General features: G+C 38.2%; 1 protein-coding gene across 1 annotated transcript in view; it reads left to right on the top strand.

Annotated features, from left to right (window-relative positions):
- Nucleotides 1–17,178, top strand: part of ecpas (Ecm29 proteasome adaptor and scaffold) — a 114,173-nt gene that overhangs the window by 48,356 nt on the left and 48,639 nt on the right. The window contains exons 11-22 of the mRNA XM_043716135.1: nt 481–559; nt 1,491–1,540; nt 3,499–3,565; nt 3,657–3,779; nt 4,492–4,595; nt 5,308–5,434; nt 7,519–7,599; nt 10,096–10,315; nt 12,973–13,064; nt 13,447–13,578; nt 14,844–15,006; nt 16,005–16,177. Coding sequence (XP_043572070.1) covers nt 481–559; nt 1,491–1,540; nt 3,499–3,565; nt 3,657–3,779; nt 4,492–4,595; nt 5,308–5,434; nt 7,519–7,599; nt 10,096–10,315; nt 12,973–13,064; nt 13,447–13,578; nt 14,844–15,006; nt 16,005–16,177 — 1,411 coding nt within the window. The remainder of the gene's footprint in view (nt 1–480; nt 560–1,490; nt 1,541–3,498; nt 3,566–3,656; nt 3,780–4,491; nt 4,596–5,307; nt 5,435–7,518; nt 7,600–10,095; nt 10,316–12,972; nt 13,065–13,446; nt 13,579–14,843; nt 15,007–16,004; nt 16,178–17,178) is intronic.

Here is a 17,178-nt window from a genome sequence, read left to right as displayed (position 1 = left end):
TATATATTCATGATACTTGATTTGATAATCTAGATTTGCCTAGCCAGTAGAGTTGTCAGTTTTTGATTCAGCAAGTAAATATAAAATCAAATTTTGCACATTCCCCAAATTTGAATTTTTCTTAGTGTAACTAAAAAGTGATATTCTGAATTAATACAGTGACAGCACCGTTTTATACAGTTGACACATATAAACAACAATATTAGAGGCTCTTTTGAATAACCGTCTAAGATTTCAGTCAGTATTTTATGAAAGCAGGTACAAGGCTACCATCGAGGTCTTAAAAGGAAGGTCCGTTTGCTGCAAAGGCAGGCCTTTGGGGGCAGATTCATTGAACACAAGCAGTGGAACATATTCATTTGTTTGATATAGAGTAATCCACTGCCTTTTTTAATTTAGCAGTTTGGGTGATGTTATGTACAACCTTTTTTAGAGTGTTAGATATGCTTTACTCCTCATAATCCTCCTTATTGCTTACAGTTGTCCTGATAATAAAATTAAACCTTTGGGACCAATGCTTCTAAATGGGCTGACTAAACTGATCAATGAATACAAAGAGGTAAGACTTCTGAAATTTATTTGATCCAAAATAACATATGTACTTTGCCATCTGTACTTTGCTCTCTCCTGTTCTTTATTTCAATGCTGTAACTGCTGTAGTTACCAAAGTGCCACCAGTCCTTCAGAGTGGCCATCCTTCAAGCATTAAATGGTCCTTTGTCAGGAAACTTTGGACATTGGCCTGCATTGCAGTCAAGTCCATTTTTGTCCTCACTGAAAGGGGACAGTACAGTAATTTAGGGCAGAGCATTGATGCAATTTTTAAAAATTTTACAACGGAGAACCAGCTCCACCTAGACCCAGGATCGAAACTGACGTTTAGAATTCCTTTTTATCTTTCTTTTTCTTCTGCACTTCCATACTCATTTCTTGCTAGCAGGTGACTCGATTGCTGTCTTCAGCTATTTGAGCCAAATGGTTGCTGGTGTATGCTGTCAGCTTCGGTGGTGCAAGTTAGCAAGTTATTTAGCTTTATATTGGCTAGTTCTATCCCTGCCCAGCCAGTGTCCGTTCAGGAACAGACAGGCAGTTCCTCAAGACAAAGGATGACTTACTGCTACTCATAGTTATGGGTCCTGAAGATGACACTAACTAATTAACCACTAATCCAGCCAATTTGACTGACCCCTACATAGGACCACTTGAGCCCAATTGTACTGCAAACATAGTACAATACTGTGATTGCATCTCGAAATTTTCTTCTTGTGTCTGAGGTAGTCTGCCTTAGCAGTTGAGGAATTCAAGAGATATGCTCCTCAAGAATATGATGTTGCTTATAGTGCATTTTAACTAATAAAAGTTTTAAAATTTTATTCAAATATTTGTGCCATTTAACTTGTAAAATTATGTAACAATGTAGTCACTGTTGCTTAATTCTCAACTCTATAATATATTGTAATTTGAAAATTTGTTCTTTTATCCTGCTGAAGGATCCAAAAGCCCTATCTGTGGCATATTCAGCAGTCGGTAAATTATCCAGGTGAATATTTCTATCTTTTTTTGAGATTCTGTTAATTTCATAAAATGTTAATGCATGTTTGTGATGCTGTGCATTTTGCATGTCCTGAGACATATTGTGATATGTATACGTATGAACTTCACCTGACAAAGGAGCAGCACTCCAAAGCTTGTTATTTCAACTAAACCTGTTGGGCTGTAATCTGGTATTGTGTGACTTTTGACTTTGTCCACCCCAGTCCAACATTGGCACCTCCACATCATGACCTTCAGTGAGACATAATGGTCTGAATGATGGCATCCTGTTTGGTATAATTTTGTGAAAAGTGCAACTGAGCATTTTCATTTTAGATTTAAAATTAAACTTTGCCTAGTTCAATAAAATTCAAACAAAAATAGAAATTGCTGGAAAAGTTCAGCTGGTCTGGCAGCATCTGTGAAGGGAAATCAGAATTAATGTTTTGGGTTGTTTAACCAACATTTTCCTAGCTACCGTCAGTTCTGAAGAAGAGTCATTGCACATGAAACATTAACTCTGATTTCTTTTCATATATGCTGCCAGACCTGCTGAGATTTTCCAGCAACTTCTGTTTTTGTTTCTGATTTACAGCATCCACAACACTTTCAGTTTTTTTTTCAATAAATTTGAAAATGAATTGTGATGCATCATATTGAAAATAAGTATGACACTTTATTAGATTACTTCAGATTAGATTAGATTACATTACATTACAGTGTGGAAACAGGCCCTTCGGCCCAACAAGTCCACACCGACCCGCCGAAGCGAAACCCACCCATACCCCTACATTTACCCCTTACCTAACACTACGGGCAATTTAGTATGGCCAATTCACCTGACCCTGCACATCTTTGGACTGTGGGAGGAAACCGGAGCACCCGGAGGAAACCCACGCAGGCACGGGGAGAACGTGCAAACTCCACACAGTTAGTCGCCTGAGGCGGGAATTGAACCCAGGTCTCAGGCGCTGTGAGGCAGCAGTGCTAACCACTGTGCCACCGTGCCGCCCACAACATTAGATTCCCTACAATGTGGAAACAGGCCCTTTGGCCCAACAAGTCCACACTGACCCACCAAAGAGCAACCCACCCAGACCCATTCCCCTACATTTACCCCTTCACTTAACACTACGGGCAATTTAGCACAGCCAGTTCACCTGACCTGCACATCTTTGGACTGTGGGAGGAAACCGGAGCACCCGGAGGAAACCCACGCAGACACTGGGAGAATGTGCAATCTCCACACAGACAGTTGCCCGAGGCGGGAATTGACACCTCAGGCATAATAGGATTATAAACTGGAGATGTGAGCCTCAGTAAAATTCTTAACTTCTTAAAAAAAGGTCACTTATCTTTCACTTGCCTGCGTGTGTTATTCATGAATAGATTCTTCAATCTTGCAAGTGTGCTTTGTATTTCCCACATATGAACCAGTTTGAAGATCAATTATTTCTTTTTTTAATAATTTCATGTTTTGTGCACAGACATCAAAAGGCAATAATAAGCCATTACTTGCTGATTCAGATTTGCTGGAACAGATTACTGAAAATGTAATATGCCTGACACGGCACTGAACAGTTTCTCTAACTCTCGATTGTAAATATTAGAGGCACTTATCACTTTAATTGGCTCTAGCCAGTCATGATCTTGGTGATTGACAGATCAGGATTCCTCCAGTTTCTCATGTCCTTATCTGCACTGTGTTATACCTCATGTACGGAGCATGGGGAAGACATGTGACACAAGGAAACATAAGGAGGAAAGAGTTGTTAGAAATAATTTAAATGAACAAAGTTGCTGTGGTTATCTCTTTTACTGTTTGAAGATTTCCTGCATTCGTGAATAGTTTTGAAATATTCATTTATTGACCATGAAAATTTCCCATTACTTAAAACATGGCAGATTATAAATATTTGTTATTATATTTTGAGTGAAATGTGTTTTTGTACCCTGCATATCTAGCCGTCTACCACAACTTTTCACAAAAGATTTAGCACTTGTACAGCAGTTCTTTGAAGCAATGTGCAAGGTATGTGGAAATTCTCTGAAATTGTCCTTTTACATTAGAATGCTTGGTTGTATTTCAAATAGGGGATTCTTAATCTCTTTTATATTGATAGGAAGCTCCTGATATCAGGCTTTCCATTCAGGAAGCTTTGGCAATGATGGTAGGAGCCTATTGTTCTTTACAAGGAGCTTCTCTTACACTCATGGAAGCTCTGGTTGCTGCATATCTGGAGAAGGTATGTCCAAACTTTCAAGCAAATATTATTGGACTGATATAAACATTGCCTTTCCTAATGTAACCATTTTAAACAACATATTGCATTAATGTAACCCCTTTAATGCAATAAAATGTTCCAAGGCATTTTACGAATGTTATTAAATAAATTTTGAGACCGAGTCAGTTGAGGAGTCCATGACAGAAGCCCAGGTTGCGTTAATGTGAAAAGTGATATATTTTTCACTGAGAGGTATGTGGAGAGAACTAAATGAGTAATTGTTGGTTGCAAATCTATTGCAGATGACCATTAATTGCCTGTTTATTTTCTGTCAAATTATTTGGTCCTTTATTCACAATTTTGATCTTGGTTTTTAAAGCGCTAATTCGACTGGAAAAGCATTTATGACTCTTGTCTGCCTACAGAAAAACATATTAAACTTACAATTAGCATTTGTAGCCATGGCTTATAGTGTAAGAGCAAACCTTAACATTTAATTGTTTTCCTGTTGCTGTAAGGTTCTGTAAAAATGATGTAGTGTTGTGGCAAATGAAGTTTTAATTTCTATACTGAAAGCAGTATATGATAAATTTCCGAAACCAAATTGTACGTCAGTGTCAAATGGCTGTTGCTTTGTGAGACTCTTCTTAAGATGCAGTAGAGAGAAAAATGAAGTCATGTTACCTATGCAAATAAGATCTCTCTGATTATTATTCTCTTGTTATTTTTCTAGCCTGAAGTGCAGGTCCGACAAGTTGCTGTGAAATTTGCCAGCAAAGTGTTTGCTTCAGACCACGTACCATCCAGATATATGCTTTTACTTGCTGCAGGAGACCCGTAAGTTTTCACTCATGGCAGGGAAATGTACTACAATAGAATACTACGTACTCCCGTTTTTATGCAGCACCTTTTATTAGGGTGAAATATTCCGTAAAGGTACTTCACAATAGCTTTATTCAGTTTCGCACCTAGCCACAAAGGGGAAAAATGAGAACAGAGAGCTTGATCATGGAGTTAAATTGTAAAGATCATCTTAAAAGAGAGGTCTGGAGGTCTATATCGTCGAACACACAACCACCAACAATGGAGCTGAAAGAATCAGATGCCCTCGACACCTGAATTACAGGTTATGGGGTTGTTGGAAGTTAGCGAGGAAGAAATGAGATCAGAGAGGAATTTGAAAACAAGGATGCAAAAGTTAAAATCAGATGTTACTGGACCAAGGGCTACCATGTAGGGCTGTGAACACAAAGGAAGACTTAGTCAATAAGAATATGGACAATAGAGTTTGGAATATGTGGGGAGTAAATTCACTGAAGAAATAAATGAATTAACCTGGTTTATCAGAGCACGTATTATTTTTAAAAACTGCCATCATGTTTGGAAGTAAAATGCATTATGTGTATGTGTGTAGTAAAAGCAAGTGAATTTGATATAGTCAGTTTGCATGTTTGTAGAATAAGCATTGACGTTAAACAAGACTGAAAACAGCAAAGGACATTTTTAACCAGGGTCAAATGTATAGTCATCTAACTCTGTTTAAAATTAGGAGAGAAGAGGTGTATGGGGAAGCGCGACATGTTTTGAGGGCTCTACCAAATCAAACAACAGAGAAGGAAAGCACTCCTAAGGTCATGCCATCATTTCCTGAAATGGTCCATTACATTCAAGATAAGGTAATATTTTTCTTTTCAGAAGTTTTATAGTGGACCGCCATTGGTGACTCCTACTTTCCACCTTAATTAATGTAAATAATTAGTGTTAAGAGTGTGTGGCATGCTTACATTCCAACAACTTGTGCAGTCTATTCACTGGTGTGACATAGCTTTCTTCAAATTAAGTTACAAAGCTAAATCAGATAGTCTACAGTTTATGCTTGTGTTGGTGGAAGCTACAGGTTATAGTCCAACAGGTTTAATTGGAAGCACACTAGCTTTCGGAGCGCTGCTCCTTCATCAGGTGGTTGGAAAGTGAAAGGAGTAAATGTTTAAATTCGTAGACAGGGTGCCAATTAAGAAAGTCTGTCTTAGATAATATCAAGCTTCTTGAAGAAGGCATACTCGCCAGGCAAGTGAAAAATATTCTAGAACTTGTGCTTTGTAGATGGTAGACAAACCTTGGGGAGTCAGGAGATGATTTACTCTGCCTCAAAATACCCAACCTCTGACCTGTTCTTACAGCCATTGTCTGATCTGCAGGATCAGATTCACTGGTTCATTTGGATCTTTAAGTGCTTTTTCTTAATAACTTATGGTCTCTTATACTTATATATAACAATTTTTCACAAGCTTTGACTATTTGCAATATATACCAATTATTTAACTGATTGTTGGAGCAAAACATTTTATAAGCTGACTAGAAAACCATTTCACTGTAATCTCTACACTGAATAGCTAAAGGCAACTTTAATGTGATTTACTTGTCGGGAACAGTGCTTAGTTTATATATTCATGGTCAAGGTCTGGCGGATCTAGAAACTCCAAACTGGACATGCATGCAGTGCTGTAGTTCTAAGCAGCAGAATCATATTCAAGCACAATCTGTTATCGTCATGGCCTGGTTTAACTGCCACTCTTACCAATACCATTAAGCCAGGTAATCAATCATGGTACAGTGAAGACTGTAGGAGAGAATGCCAGGAATACCACCAGTCATCGTGAAAAATGCTCAAAGTTATTAACCTAGTGAAGCAACAGCATAAGACTTGCATGCCACACAGTAAAAGAATCATATCATAGACATGTATATAATTATACACCCTTGATATTGATTGCATTACCATCACCAAATTCCCCATTATCAACATCCTGCAGATCAGACAATGGCTGTAAGAACAGGTCAGAGGTTGGGTATTTTGAGGCAGAGTAAATCATCTCCTGACTCCCCAAGGTTTGTCTACCATCTACAAAGCACAAGTTCTAGAATATTTTTCACTTGCCTGGCGAGTATGCCTTCTTCAAGAAGCTTGATATTATCTAAGACAGACTTTCTTAATTGGCACCCTGTCTACGAATTTACACATTTAATCCTTTCACTTTCCAACCACCTGATGAAGGAGCAGCGCTCCGAAAGCTAGTGTGCTTCCAATTAAACCTGTTGGACTATAACCTGGTGTTGTGTGATTTTTAACTCCTTTCACATCACTGGCAACAGTGTGTGCCATCTGCAAAATGCATTGCAGCAAATCACCAAGGATCTTTCAGCAAACTTCCAAACCTGGGACCTCTTGAAGGGACAATGACAGCAGCTATATAGGAATGTCACCTTCAAGCTCCCCTGCAAACCACACAACGTTCTGGCTTGGAGCTGTCTCACCATTCCTTCACTGTCGTTGAGCCAGTATCCTGGAAATCCCTTCCTAACAGCACTGCGAGTGTACCCACATCACATGGATTGCAGCCATTTACGATGGCAGTTTACCACAACAAACTTCTCAAATAGGCAAAAAATGCTGGCCATCAATGCCTGCATCCTATGAACAAATAAGAGAGGGTAAAGGAAACAAGCAAAGAGAAATGGATTTTTCTTTTTGCTGCTTCAAGCTAGCAGTCATTCAATAACAATTTGGATGTTCTTCTATCTCAATTCGTCTTACTGCACTTTTCACATGTTCCTTTTATTAATTTCCTTCTTACACAAAATAAAAGCATAAAGAATCTGAAATATGCACTATCCCCTTAAAAACAACCCAACTGCTTCCTTCCGTCCTCTGATGGACAGTAAAAATAGGTTTTCTGAGCTTGTTTTTTTTTCTCATCAGGCCTCTCAGAGGATAAAAACATCAGCAAAATATACTGCAGGAACATACATTTTGCCATTTAATCCTGCTACATACAATGAGGTAAGAACTGATAGGTTCAAGAAGGTCAGATAGAATATCTGCAATATTATTTCTAGTATAAGCAGAAATGATGAAAATAATAAAGTAGATGGCAATACAAATTGAATAATGAGAGAGAAAAGTTTCAGTTAAAGTAATAAATTCCATGGGTATAATAGAAAGAAAACTTGAATCTTAACTGTTCTTTGAGTTTCCAAATAAATAATTCTATTGCATTCAAGTAAAGTTTTCAAATAGTTGTTGCATATTACACAGCTTGAAAATTGCTGGGATGCATTCTCCATTTCACTGCCTGTACCAATTGGAGTCCACTTGTCAACCAATCAGCACTCCTCTCCTGCAGGTCATTCCAGGTCCGCCAAATTGCTATGCAAGTAGATTATGCAGGGAGGCAGCCTTTGTCATTCTGCTTTTTTGAGATAATCAACTAGTAAATCTGCGAGCAGCTTTGAGAGAGGCAGTTGAAGACTGTGAAGAGGTCTAAAGCAGCTTGGACTAGGAATAGACAGTTATCAGAAATCAAGAGTATTTCTGATTTGGTGTCACTGAGCAAGCAGAGTGAGGCCCATGCTTGAACTGCGTGCTTAAGGACAAAGGAAGAGCAACTGAGTGAAAGGACCCGAATATCTCATACCTAAGAGAATAATGGGAACACTGAGGGGACTGTGTGAATTCTTGAGCACTGTGGCACCCTTTTGTTGGTCCCAAGAAAAATAATGGAACCCTCAAGATTTTGTAAGTGTAGAACAGTCTTAAAATTTGAACATAAGGTTCTGTTCACATTTTTGGGTTTGAAGAATAAGTGTACCAAATATATTGTTGTTAGTATTTGTTTTGTTTAATTTTCTTGTGTTCTGAAGTCTTTTGTTTAAAACTTGAAATTTTGTGGAGTAATTGTTTCAGTTAATAGTTGGGAATAGGCTAAATAGAGAAAGTCTTTTCCCTGGGGTGGGGAGGCAGAACTAGAGGGCATAGATTTAAGGTGAGGGGGAAAAAGATATAATTTCACGCGTTGTGCGTGTATGGAATGAGCTGGCAGAGGAAGTAAGTGGAGGCTGGTACAATTGCAGCATTTAAAAGTCATCTGGATGGATATATGAATAGCAAGGGTTTAGGGGGATGTGGGCCAAGTGCCAGCAGGTGGGACTAGATTAGGTTAGGATATCTGGTCGGCTTGGATGAATTGAATCAAAGAGTCTGTTTTGTGCTGTACATCTCTGACTACTGGCCTCCTTCAAGATTATAACTGCTAATTTAAGTGTTTGAAAAGCAGAGATTTTCATGTTCCATTCTTTCGACCTGCAATTTTTCAACTGTAAGGAAAAATGTACTCATGCAATGCATGAAGAACATTCCTAAACAAAATGTTCAAAGTGATGACCAGACATTTGGTTAGCTGAAATACAAACTCCTATTATATTTATATTTAAAACTCTCCTAATTTACCACAATTACTACAAAATTAGATATACTTAAAACAATCACTTTTACCTCTGTTAGAAGATTTTGGGTTCACTGTAGAGTTGTGCGAGGTTAAATAAAAACTTTTTTTTAAATAAGGTAACTAATAGTGTTGATTTAAGTACTGGAAGCGTGGACATTGTTCTGGCAAAAGGTAGTTGATGTGAAATGTCCAGCAGTTTCTGTTCTTTACTGTAAACTGCAATATTTTGCTTCTGCAAAAGAACAATTTGACAGTAGTCGACCTTAGTCTTATTTCAACCAATAATATTTTTTCAATCAACAGTTATTAAGTTGAGATTGGAAGCTATCTTATTGCCTTCTCCGTCCGTCCGTCCCCCCCCGCCCACTATTCTCCCTTACAGAACAGGAATGCTGAAAGTACTTGTCCTGACCTTTGACCTTTCCAAACTGATCAGATAGTTCAGTCCTGCCAAGATCCCAACCAGATCATATTGTGCAGTGCATTTTCCTCATTAAATCCTTTGGACGAGGTCTTTATTATTCTAAAATGCCCTGTTTGAAATTTGGGAACAAGAGAAAAGGAAATGGATCTTCTCAATGGAGATATAAGCAGAGTGAATTTATTTGTAACTGGATCCAATTAAGTACAAAATCAAGACACAGGTCATCCTTCTGTCCTTTCATAGTTTAATTTTATTTTGCGCAATCACAAGCCTACCTTAACTATGACAAAATCAAAATAATATTTATTGCAATATTCATGCTTGTATTATCTACAACAAAAGTTGACTTTTTAAGTAACTATATTCTATGTCCTAAAGAAGTCTAAAATAGTGCATGAAAGAGCAATGTACTTAATACTTTAGTAAACATCAAACTGATAATTTATTTTGCTGAGTACTAGGTTAAGCAAGCTGTTTGCCCCTTGCAACAATGGAGAGTTGTATAGCAGATTAAACCCAGAACTATGGATTTGAAGACAATTTGAGCAACTCCCTCCCTCTGGCAAAGTTTAAAAAGCAAATAGTTTTTGCTTTAAAATGTTAATATTATGAATTTGGTTGTGTGTAGATTATTCTGTATCTGCGAATGTGCCTGGCACATAGCGCAGGGGTGGTACCCATATCTCAGAGCTTTGTCGACATGCAAGACCAAGCCCCAGCCATTGGTCGTTATGTCAGAAGTTTGGTTCCTGACTCTATAATTTCGCCATCGTCATCGAAGAATGGAGAAATTAATCATGTGCAGATGTACATTGATCTTCTCAAGCAGCTACTGTCAGCCATAGTAGGTAAGACCAATCAAAGTAGAGGGGAGAACATAATTATCTTTAATTATGAACTGAAAGTAATGCCAGCTTTTGGAGCATACACCAGCTTGTGACAAGTGACTGGCTTGGAACTGGCAAAGTTTGTCTTGATTTTGTTTTTGTGCAATGCCTGTTCGCTTTGAAGCGTTAGTTGTTATTTTGCATAATTGTGCATTACCATTATTTTCAACCGGAGTGAGTGGCCTGTGTGATTCCTTCTGGTTGCGTTGCATGTCTTGAGGAAACATCGGACATTTGCACCTGTGCATCATTTATTTGTTTCTTCCCTGTTTATATTGTGTCTTATTATACAAATTAAAAAAACATGTTTTGATCTACATTAGTTTGCTGAAATGATTGCGCGACTGTAATAAGGTTCAATTGATTTTTCTTGTTTAGGGTAGCAGACAACGTTTTTGTAAAAGAGAAAAGGTAGATCACATAAATTAATGGTGTATGAGTTGGCCACCATTTTGGCATAGTCATAAGCACAGTCAACATCCATGAAACCAGCCAGGAGCTCTGGTAGATTACAACTTGCAGTACAAAAAAAGGCTTTATGCATAAGAATAAAGGGCTTTGGGCCCAGGGTGGAGTTATTTCCAAGAGGCATTTGATAAGATACTGCACACAAGCCAACTTAATAAGATAACAGCCCATAATAGAACATTATAGCGCAGTACAAGCCCTTCGGCCCTCGATGAGCTAGTAAATTAGCATGGCAAGTGGATTGGTTTAATAATAGAATGCAGAGTTGGGATAAAGGGGGAATTTTCAGAATGACAGCCTGCAAAGAGTGGAGTGTCACAAAGACCATTGTTGGGCTCACAGTTAATTACAGTGTACATTAATGACTTTGATAAGAGAAATTGAGTTTGCAGATGATTCAAAAATAGATTGAAAGGCAAGTGGTGAGGATGATGTAAAGAATCTATGGGGTATGTCGACAAGTTAAATAAGTGGGCAAATACTTGGCAGATGGAATATAATGTGAGAAAGTGTGAAGTTATGCGATTTAGCAGGAATAATAGAGGGCAATGAATATTCTTAAACAGAGAAAGACTGCAGAAATCTGCAGCACAAAGATGTGTATTTGACCTGTGCTGTACTTGACATTGAAAAATATACTGCATAAAAGGCCGAGATTTTCAGATGTTTTTCACTGACAGTATGTCAGTCATTTTAAAAAGGGTTATTGATTTGGAATTTGGAAAACCTCGTCTAATATGTTCATTCCAAAAAGGGGTGAATGGTGCATGAATCGCAAGAAGCATCAAAGTTCAGCAGATAATAGACAAGGCAAATAGAATGTTGGCTTTTGATTCACAGGAAATGGACTATAAAAATAATAAAGTCTTGCTAAAACTTTACAAAGCACTAGCCAGACTACACCCAGAATACTGTGAACAATATTGCTCCCCTATCTAAACAAGGATATACTGGCATTGGAGGCAGTCTGGAGAAGGTTCACTAGGTTGGAGGGATTTGTGTTTTATGAGGAGAGGTTGAGTAGGTTTAGCTTGAGCTTATTAAGCTTAGAGTAATGAAAGGCGATCTTTTTGAAACCCTATTAAGATTTTTTTTAGGATTTGACAAGATGAATGTGGGGAGGCCGTCTAGGTTCAGAAAAACAGATCTCAAAGTGAGAGTTGCCTTATTTAAGACAGATGAGGAGAAATATTTCGCTGAGAATAGTGAATCTGTGGAATTCTTTACCATAGAGGGCTGTTGAGGCTAGGCTGTTAAACTATTCAAGGCTGAGGTAAACAGATGTTTAATTAGTAAGAGACTTGTGGTTTTTGAGGGCAAGGCAGGAAAGTGGAGTTAAGGATTACCTGATCAACCATGATCTCATTGAATGGCAGATTAGATTTGATGGGCCTAATGGCCTACTTCTCCAGTGTCTGAAAGCCTTATGGTACAGGTCATGTCATATTGGGGACTATAAACATCAGCAGTGATCATTTGGACTGAATCATCTCTTACTGTGTTTAAAATTCTCTATGGCATTATGGATTATTACAGCAAAGTTCTTTCAGTATTTTGGTAACTTAACTTCACATCTTATTCCCAGGCCTTGTTCAGATGGGTGCAAGTCATGACTCAATAAGAAAAATTAAAAATGTATTCTAAAAGTTCACTTAATAAAGTGTAACAGGAATAGATCATTTGATTAAAAAAAGCTAAAGACCATTTCAAGTAACCTGATGCTGAACTTTTGCACACAACTGATTATTGGTGCATCAATTTCAGATCCCAGCTGTGTAACATGAATACAATACAGGGGAATCTCGATTATCAGAACGACACGGGCAGGGAGTATTTTGTCACATAATGGAATGTTTGGATAATCGAATGCCGGATAACACAGTTTAGCCCAAGCATCGGGACCTTGCGATTTTGCTGGATAATCCGAAATTCGGATAATCAAATGCCGGATTAGCGAGGGTTCCCCTGTAAATGATTCAGGAGAGAATTTGGGGCAGAAGATGTTATATGTTAGCTGACTTCCTGATTTCTGTGTGGGCGCATACCAGTGACTATGGAATTAAGTATCATGCGACATCAGACCAAATATTCAAATTAATTTTCTGCTTTGATTCTTTTTCTCTTTCTGTCCTCTTGCCTGGAAATGCTAGGATTGCCTGTGATTTACTGTCTGTTGGAAGTAGTCTCGATCTATCCACAGAAATTGGCTGCACAGTTCACAGACAAAATAGATTGGATTAAGGTATGCTCATAATCTGCTGAAATAACATTTTCTTTTTTGAATGAAACTAAAATAGAGGCCCTGAATATTAATTTTTGACCATTATAACTGTTAAGTTTAAATTTCTTTTTTACATATTATGAATAAACGTGCATTGAGCCATCTTGGCTCAGTTGGCAGCACTCCTTTTGCTGGTTTAAGGCAATTTTTGTATAGCATCAAGTTCAACTGCATTTTTCTAAAATTGCTTCCTGACTAGCTCAGGCATTGATTTCATTTTAAATTGTCTTCAAAGTTTGCATTCTAGAGAAAAACAAATAAAACCTTTTCCTAAAATTAAGAAACATGATTGATAAATATTTCTCCTACCTTAACTAACATTCCCTCCTCCACTTTTTAAAAGGGCCTCATGAACACAAATAAAGATGAGATCCGTGAGCTGGCAGCGGAACTTTATGCAGTGGTGCTATCCATTATGTCTGGGAATGACCTGCAAATGGCAGTTCAGAATCTCATCAAGAGCACTAAAGATGGTGTAAGTACTTTTGTTGAGCGTTGCAAATTTATCTTGTACTGCTGTCTGCTCACTTTCATCCTTTTGAGTGTTTTCAGGCTACCTGTCTGAGAGACAGCATAGGCAAATAATGATGAGATGATGCATTATCCTTTTAGTAATTCTTTGGAATTTTTATGATTTTTAGCATTAAAAAGCAGTGATAGTGATAATAGCTTCCTCGAGCATTGCAGTCCATATGATGAAGGAGCTTGTTATGATCGGTTAGGAAGACAGTCCCAGGAGCAATGAAGGAGTAGCTAATATGTCAGTGTCATGTGACTTTGAAGCAAAGTTTGTTGTATGCAGGCTGCTGTGCGAATGTTTCCAGGTGGTGGAGATTATAGGTTTGGATCGTGCTTCAAAAGAAGTTTTTGAAATATTCTTTCCTGCATGATGTACTTGTCCCCATTGTTTTGTTGTGGATAGATCTTTAGGCTAATTAATGGGATGTTAATCTTTAAGCTAATTGATGGTAGCTGTACCCATCCTAACAAATAGAGAGTTTCTCATCATTTTTTTGTCTCGTACTTTAGTGATGGCCGAGATACATTCTAGAATCTGGGGCGGGCACACTCACCGCAGAACATCTAGCTTCAGTCACCTTCTCTATTACTCAACGTTTATGTGTCTGTTCCAGTTTTGTCACTGGTGAATGGAATATTGATAAGGAAGGACTCCGTATTAGTTGTGCCAAATATCATGAGATGGTTAGACTTTTTCTTGTGGTTGTCTGAAACTTCTGTGACCTGAATATTACTGAGCACTTATCACCCCATGCCTCCATGTTGTCCAGGACTAGATGCATGTGGCACAGCCTGCTTCATTACCTAAGGATTTGCCAGTGGAATCTATTGGTTTCCATTTTTGGTCGGCAATTCTAATGAGATTGGGAACCGTGGTTCTAGCGAAACCCAAACTGATATCACCGAGTCAGTTATTTGTGAGTAAATGACATCTGAAAGCATTGTTGATGGCGTCTTCCTTTGCTGATGGCTTGGAGTGGCTTGATGGAGGAATAGCTGAATTGATTAGATTTATCTTACTTTTTGGAGAGGAGATAAGGCTGGGAAATATTCCACTTTTGTTCTTCAATGTTGTCGTCATAAATGTACAGGAACAGCTTTGCAAAGGGTATGGTAAATTCTTCACTACAATAAGGGTATGATCTTCGCTCTGTCCAGTGTCATTAATGTTATATGTGAGAGCAACAAAGTAACAGACTTTTCACGTTCTATTTTCTATAGAGCCCTGAAACACAGCATGGAGCATTGCTGGCTTTAGGATATATGATAGGACGGTACCTGGCCAGAAAGAAGAGAGCAAATTTAGAAATCCAAGATATGGAACATTCGGATACTGAAGAACCACTGGAAGACCAACTAATCCAGTCTACTACGGAAATAATTGGTAATTAACTTACAGTATAAATCTGTACAGTGTTATTATAGTTTTATTTGTGAGAGCACCCAATTGAGCTATTCAACAATTTTACTAGTTATGAATTTTGTTGCCCAGTGGTTTCTTTTTATCTTGATTGGGTGCAATTTAAGCTACGATTTGTCAAAAATATTTTTGAAAGATTGAGGATGTTTGAATTTCCACTGGACATTGAGACAAGTTCTTAATTGTGGTCTTGCTTGGTAGTGTTTAACCAGAATGGTATCAAAAGGCATAATTCCAGTGTTTACCATTTGAAACCTTGCCTGAAAGGGACAATTCCAAATGGTTGTTAGCGGTATAAACACCTTGTACTCTTACTTCTTCCATTTTTTATGTATTTACTCCTATGGTAGTGGCTGGGGGACCATAGAATGCTGACCATGCCTGTGCTGTTGCTTTTATCATTGTTGAGAGACACATCTCAGTTTGCAGACCTGTATACAGTATTGTCCCGCATGTATAACCCCCGACATTTACCTGTACAGCCACATAGAACATAGAATTGTACAGCACAGGAACAGGTCCTTCAGCTTACAATGTTGTGCCAAATGTGACATCAAAGTAAACTAATCCCTTCTACCTGCAGTTGTTCCATATCCCTCCATTCCTTGCACATGAAGCATATCAGCAGCCTTTAAGCATTGAATTGTTTGAAAAACAGAAGTGTGGTGCAGACTAGTAAGCACAGTCTTGGTGACTACAGATTCCTCTACCATTCTGGATGTAAAGTGGCAACTTCATGAATAATGCAGCTGCTACAAGACGCATGCAATCCTTCCATGTAATATATGCTCCTGGAGTTATAATTACTGAGAGCCAAACATTAAGGGCAGTGTTTCTTTCTAAATCGTTAATCTTATTATCATATCTTGAGACTGATTGATAGCTTTATCTTTTCTTTTAAAGTATGGCAGCTAACATATGTATCAGGTGCATGTGCAATGTTTTAAACAAAGATCTTTCAGCTTCATTTTTAGATGATGCATCCCCTTCACTGGCCATGGCTGCTTGTGTAGCAATTGGTGAAATTGGAAGAAACGGTGCTTTACCAATCATAAATGAAGGGCCTGGGTTCACAAAACTGCACTTGGTGGAAAGCTTGCTAGCTAAAATTCGCTCAGGCAAGGAGAGTAACAAGGTGAGAGTCAGCCTTTCTACCTTGTGCTTTTTTGTTTGGACCAAACACAGACAGCAGTTATTGAGTGTATCTTTCTCATTGGTCACTTGATCATTTTCATGAGAAATTTAATACATTTTGACATGTCTTCAAGGCTCTATTCTTAAGTTTTCCTCACGTGTTTAAACACAGGCACAGTCGCAGACTGGTACTTTCCAGATGATACCTCACAGAATATCATTACCCACAAAGTAACATTGAACATGCAGATTCCCTTATCACTCAGAATAGATTGAAACAAATCATGTTTCTAAATAGGTTCCCTTCATCTCGTTTTGCTGAGACACTAAGGATTTGAAATTACACAATGAGATTTTAGCATTTTAGGACTGTTACTTTTCAGTTCCATTATCTCCTACATTAAACAAAGCATTTAGCTAATGATTATCTTCAGGTGGGGATTCATACAAACCTGCTAAGTGTTTGTATTACCATTGTGAAGTCACACATTTTAAAGGGTCAGGTTTTGGAATCAATGTATGCAAATTAACTTGTTAATCTTACTCCAAATTAATACTCAATGTAAAACAATATTATATTCTACTCTAACAAATTATGATTCTAGTCTAACAAGTTTTGAAGTATACTGTGGTACAGAGCAGAAAGGAGTTCATTCAACCAGTCATATCTCTGTGGTAGGTTAAGACCATAAGACATAGGAGTGGAAGTAAGGCCATTCGGCCCATCGAGTCCACTCCGCCATTCAATCATGGCTGATGCGCATTTCAGCTCCACTTACCAGCGTTCTCCCCGTAGCCCTTAATTCGTCTAGACAACAAGAATCTATCAATCTCGGCCTTGAAGACATTTAGCGTCCCGGCTTCCACTGCACTCCGTGGCAATGAATTCCACAGGCCCACCACTCTCTGGCTGAAGAAATGTCTCCGCATTTCTGTTCTGAAATGACCCCCTCTAATTCTAAGGCTGTGCCCACGGGTCCTAGTCTCCTCGTTTAACTGAAA

Source organism: Chiloscyllium plagiosum, chromosome 2 (genome assembly GCF_004010195.1).
Source record: "Chiloscyllium plagiosum isolate BGI_BamShark_2017 chromosome 2, ASM401019v2, whole genome shotgun sequence".
NCBI classification, from domain to species: Eukaryota; Metazoa; Chordata; class Chondrichthyes; order Orectolobiformes; family Hemiscylliidae; genus Chiloscyllium; species Chiloscyllium plagiosum.
The sequence above is the reverse complement of the archived record's forward strand: the minus strand, read 5'-3'. Positions and strand labels throughout refer to the sequence as shown.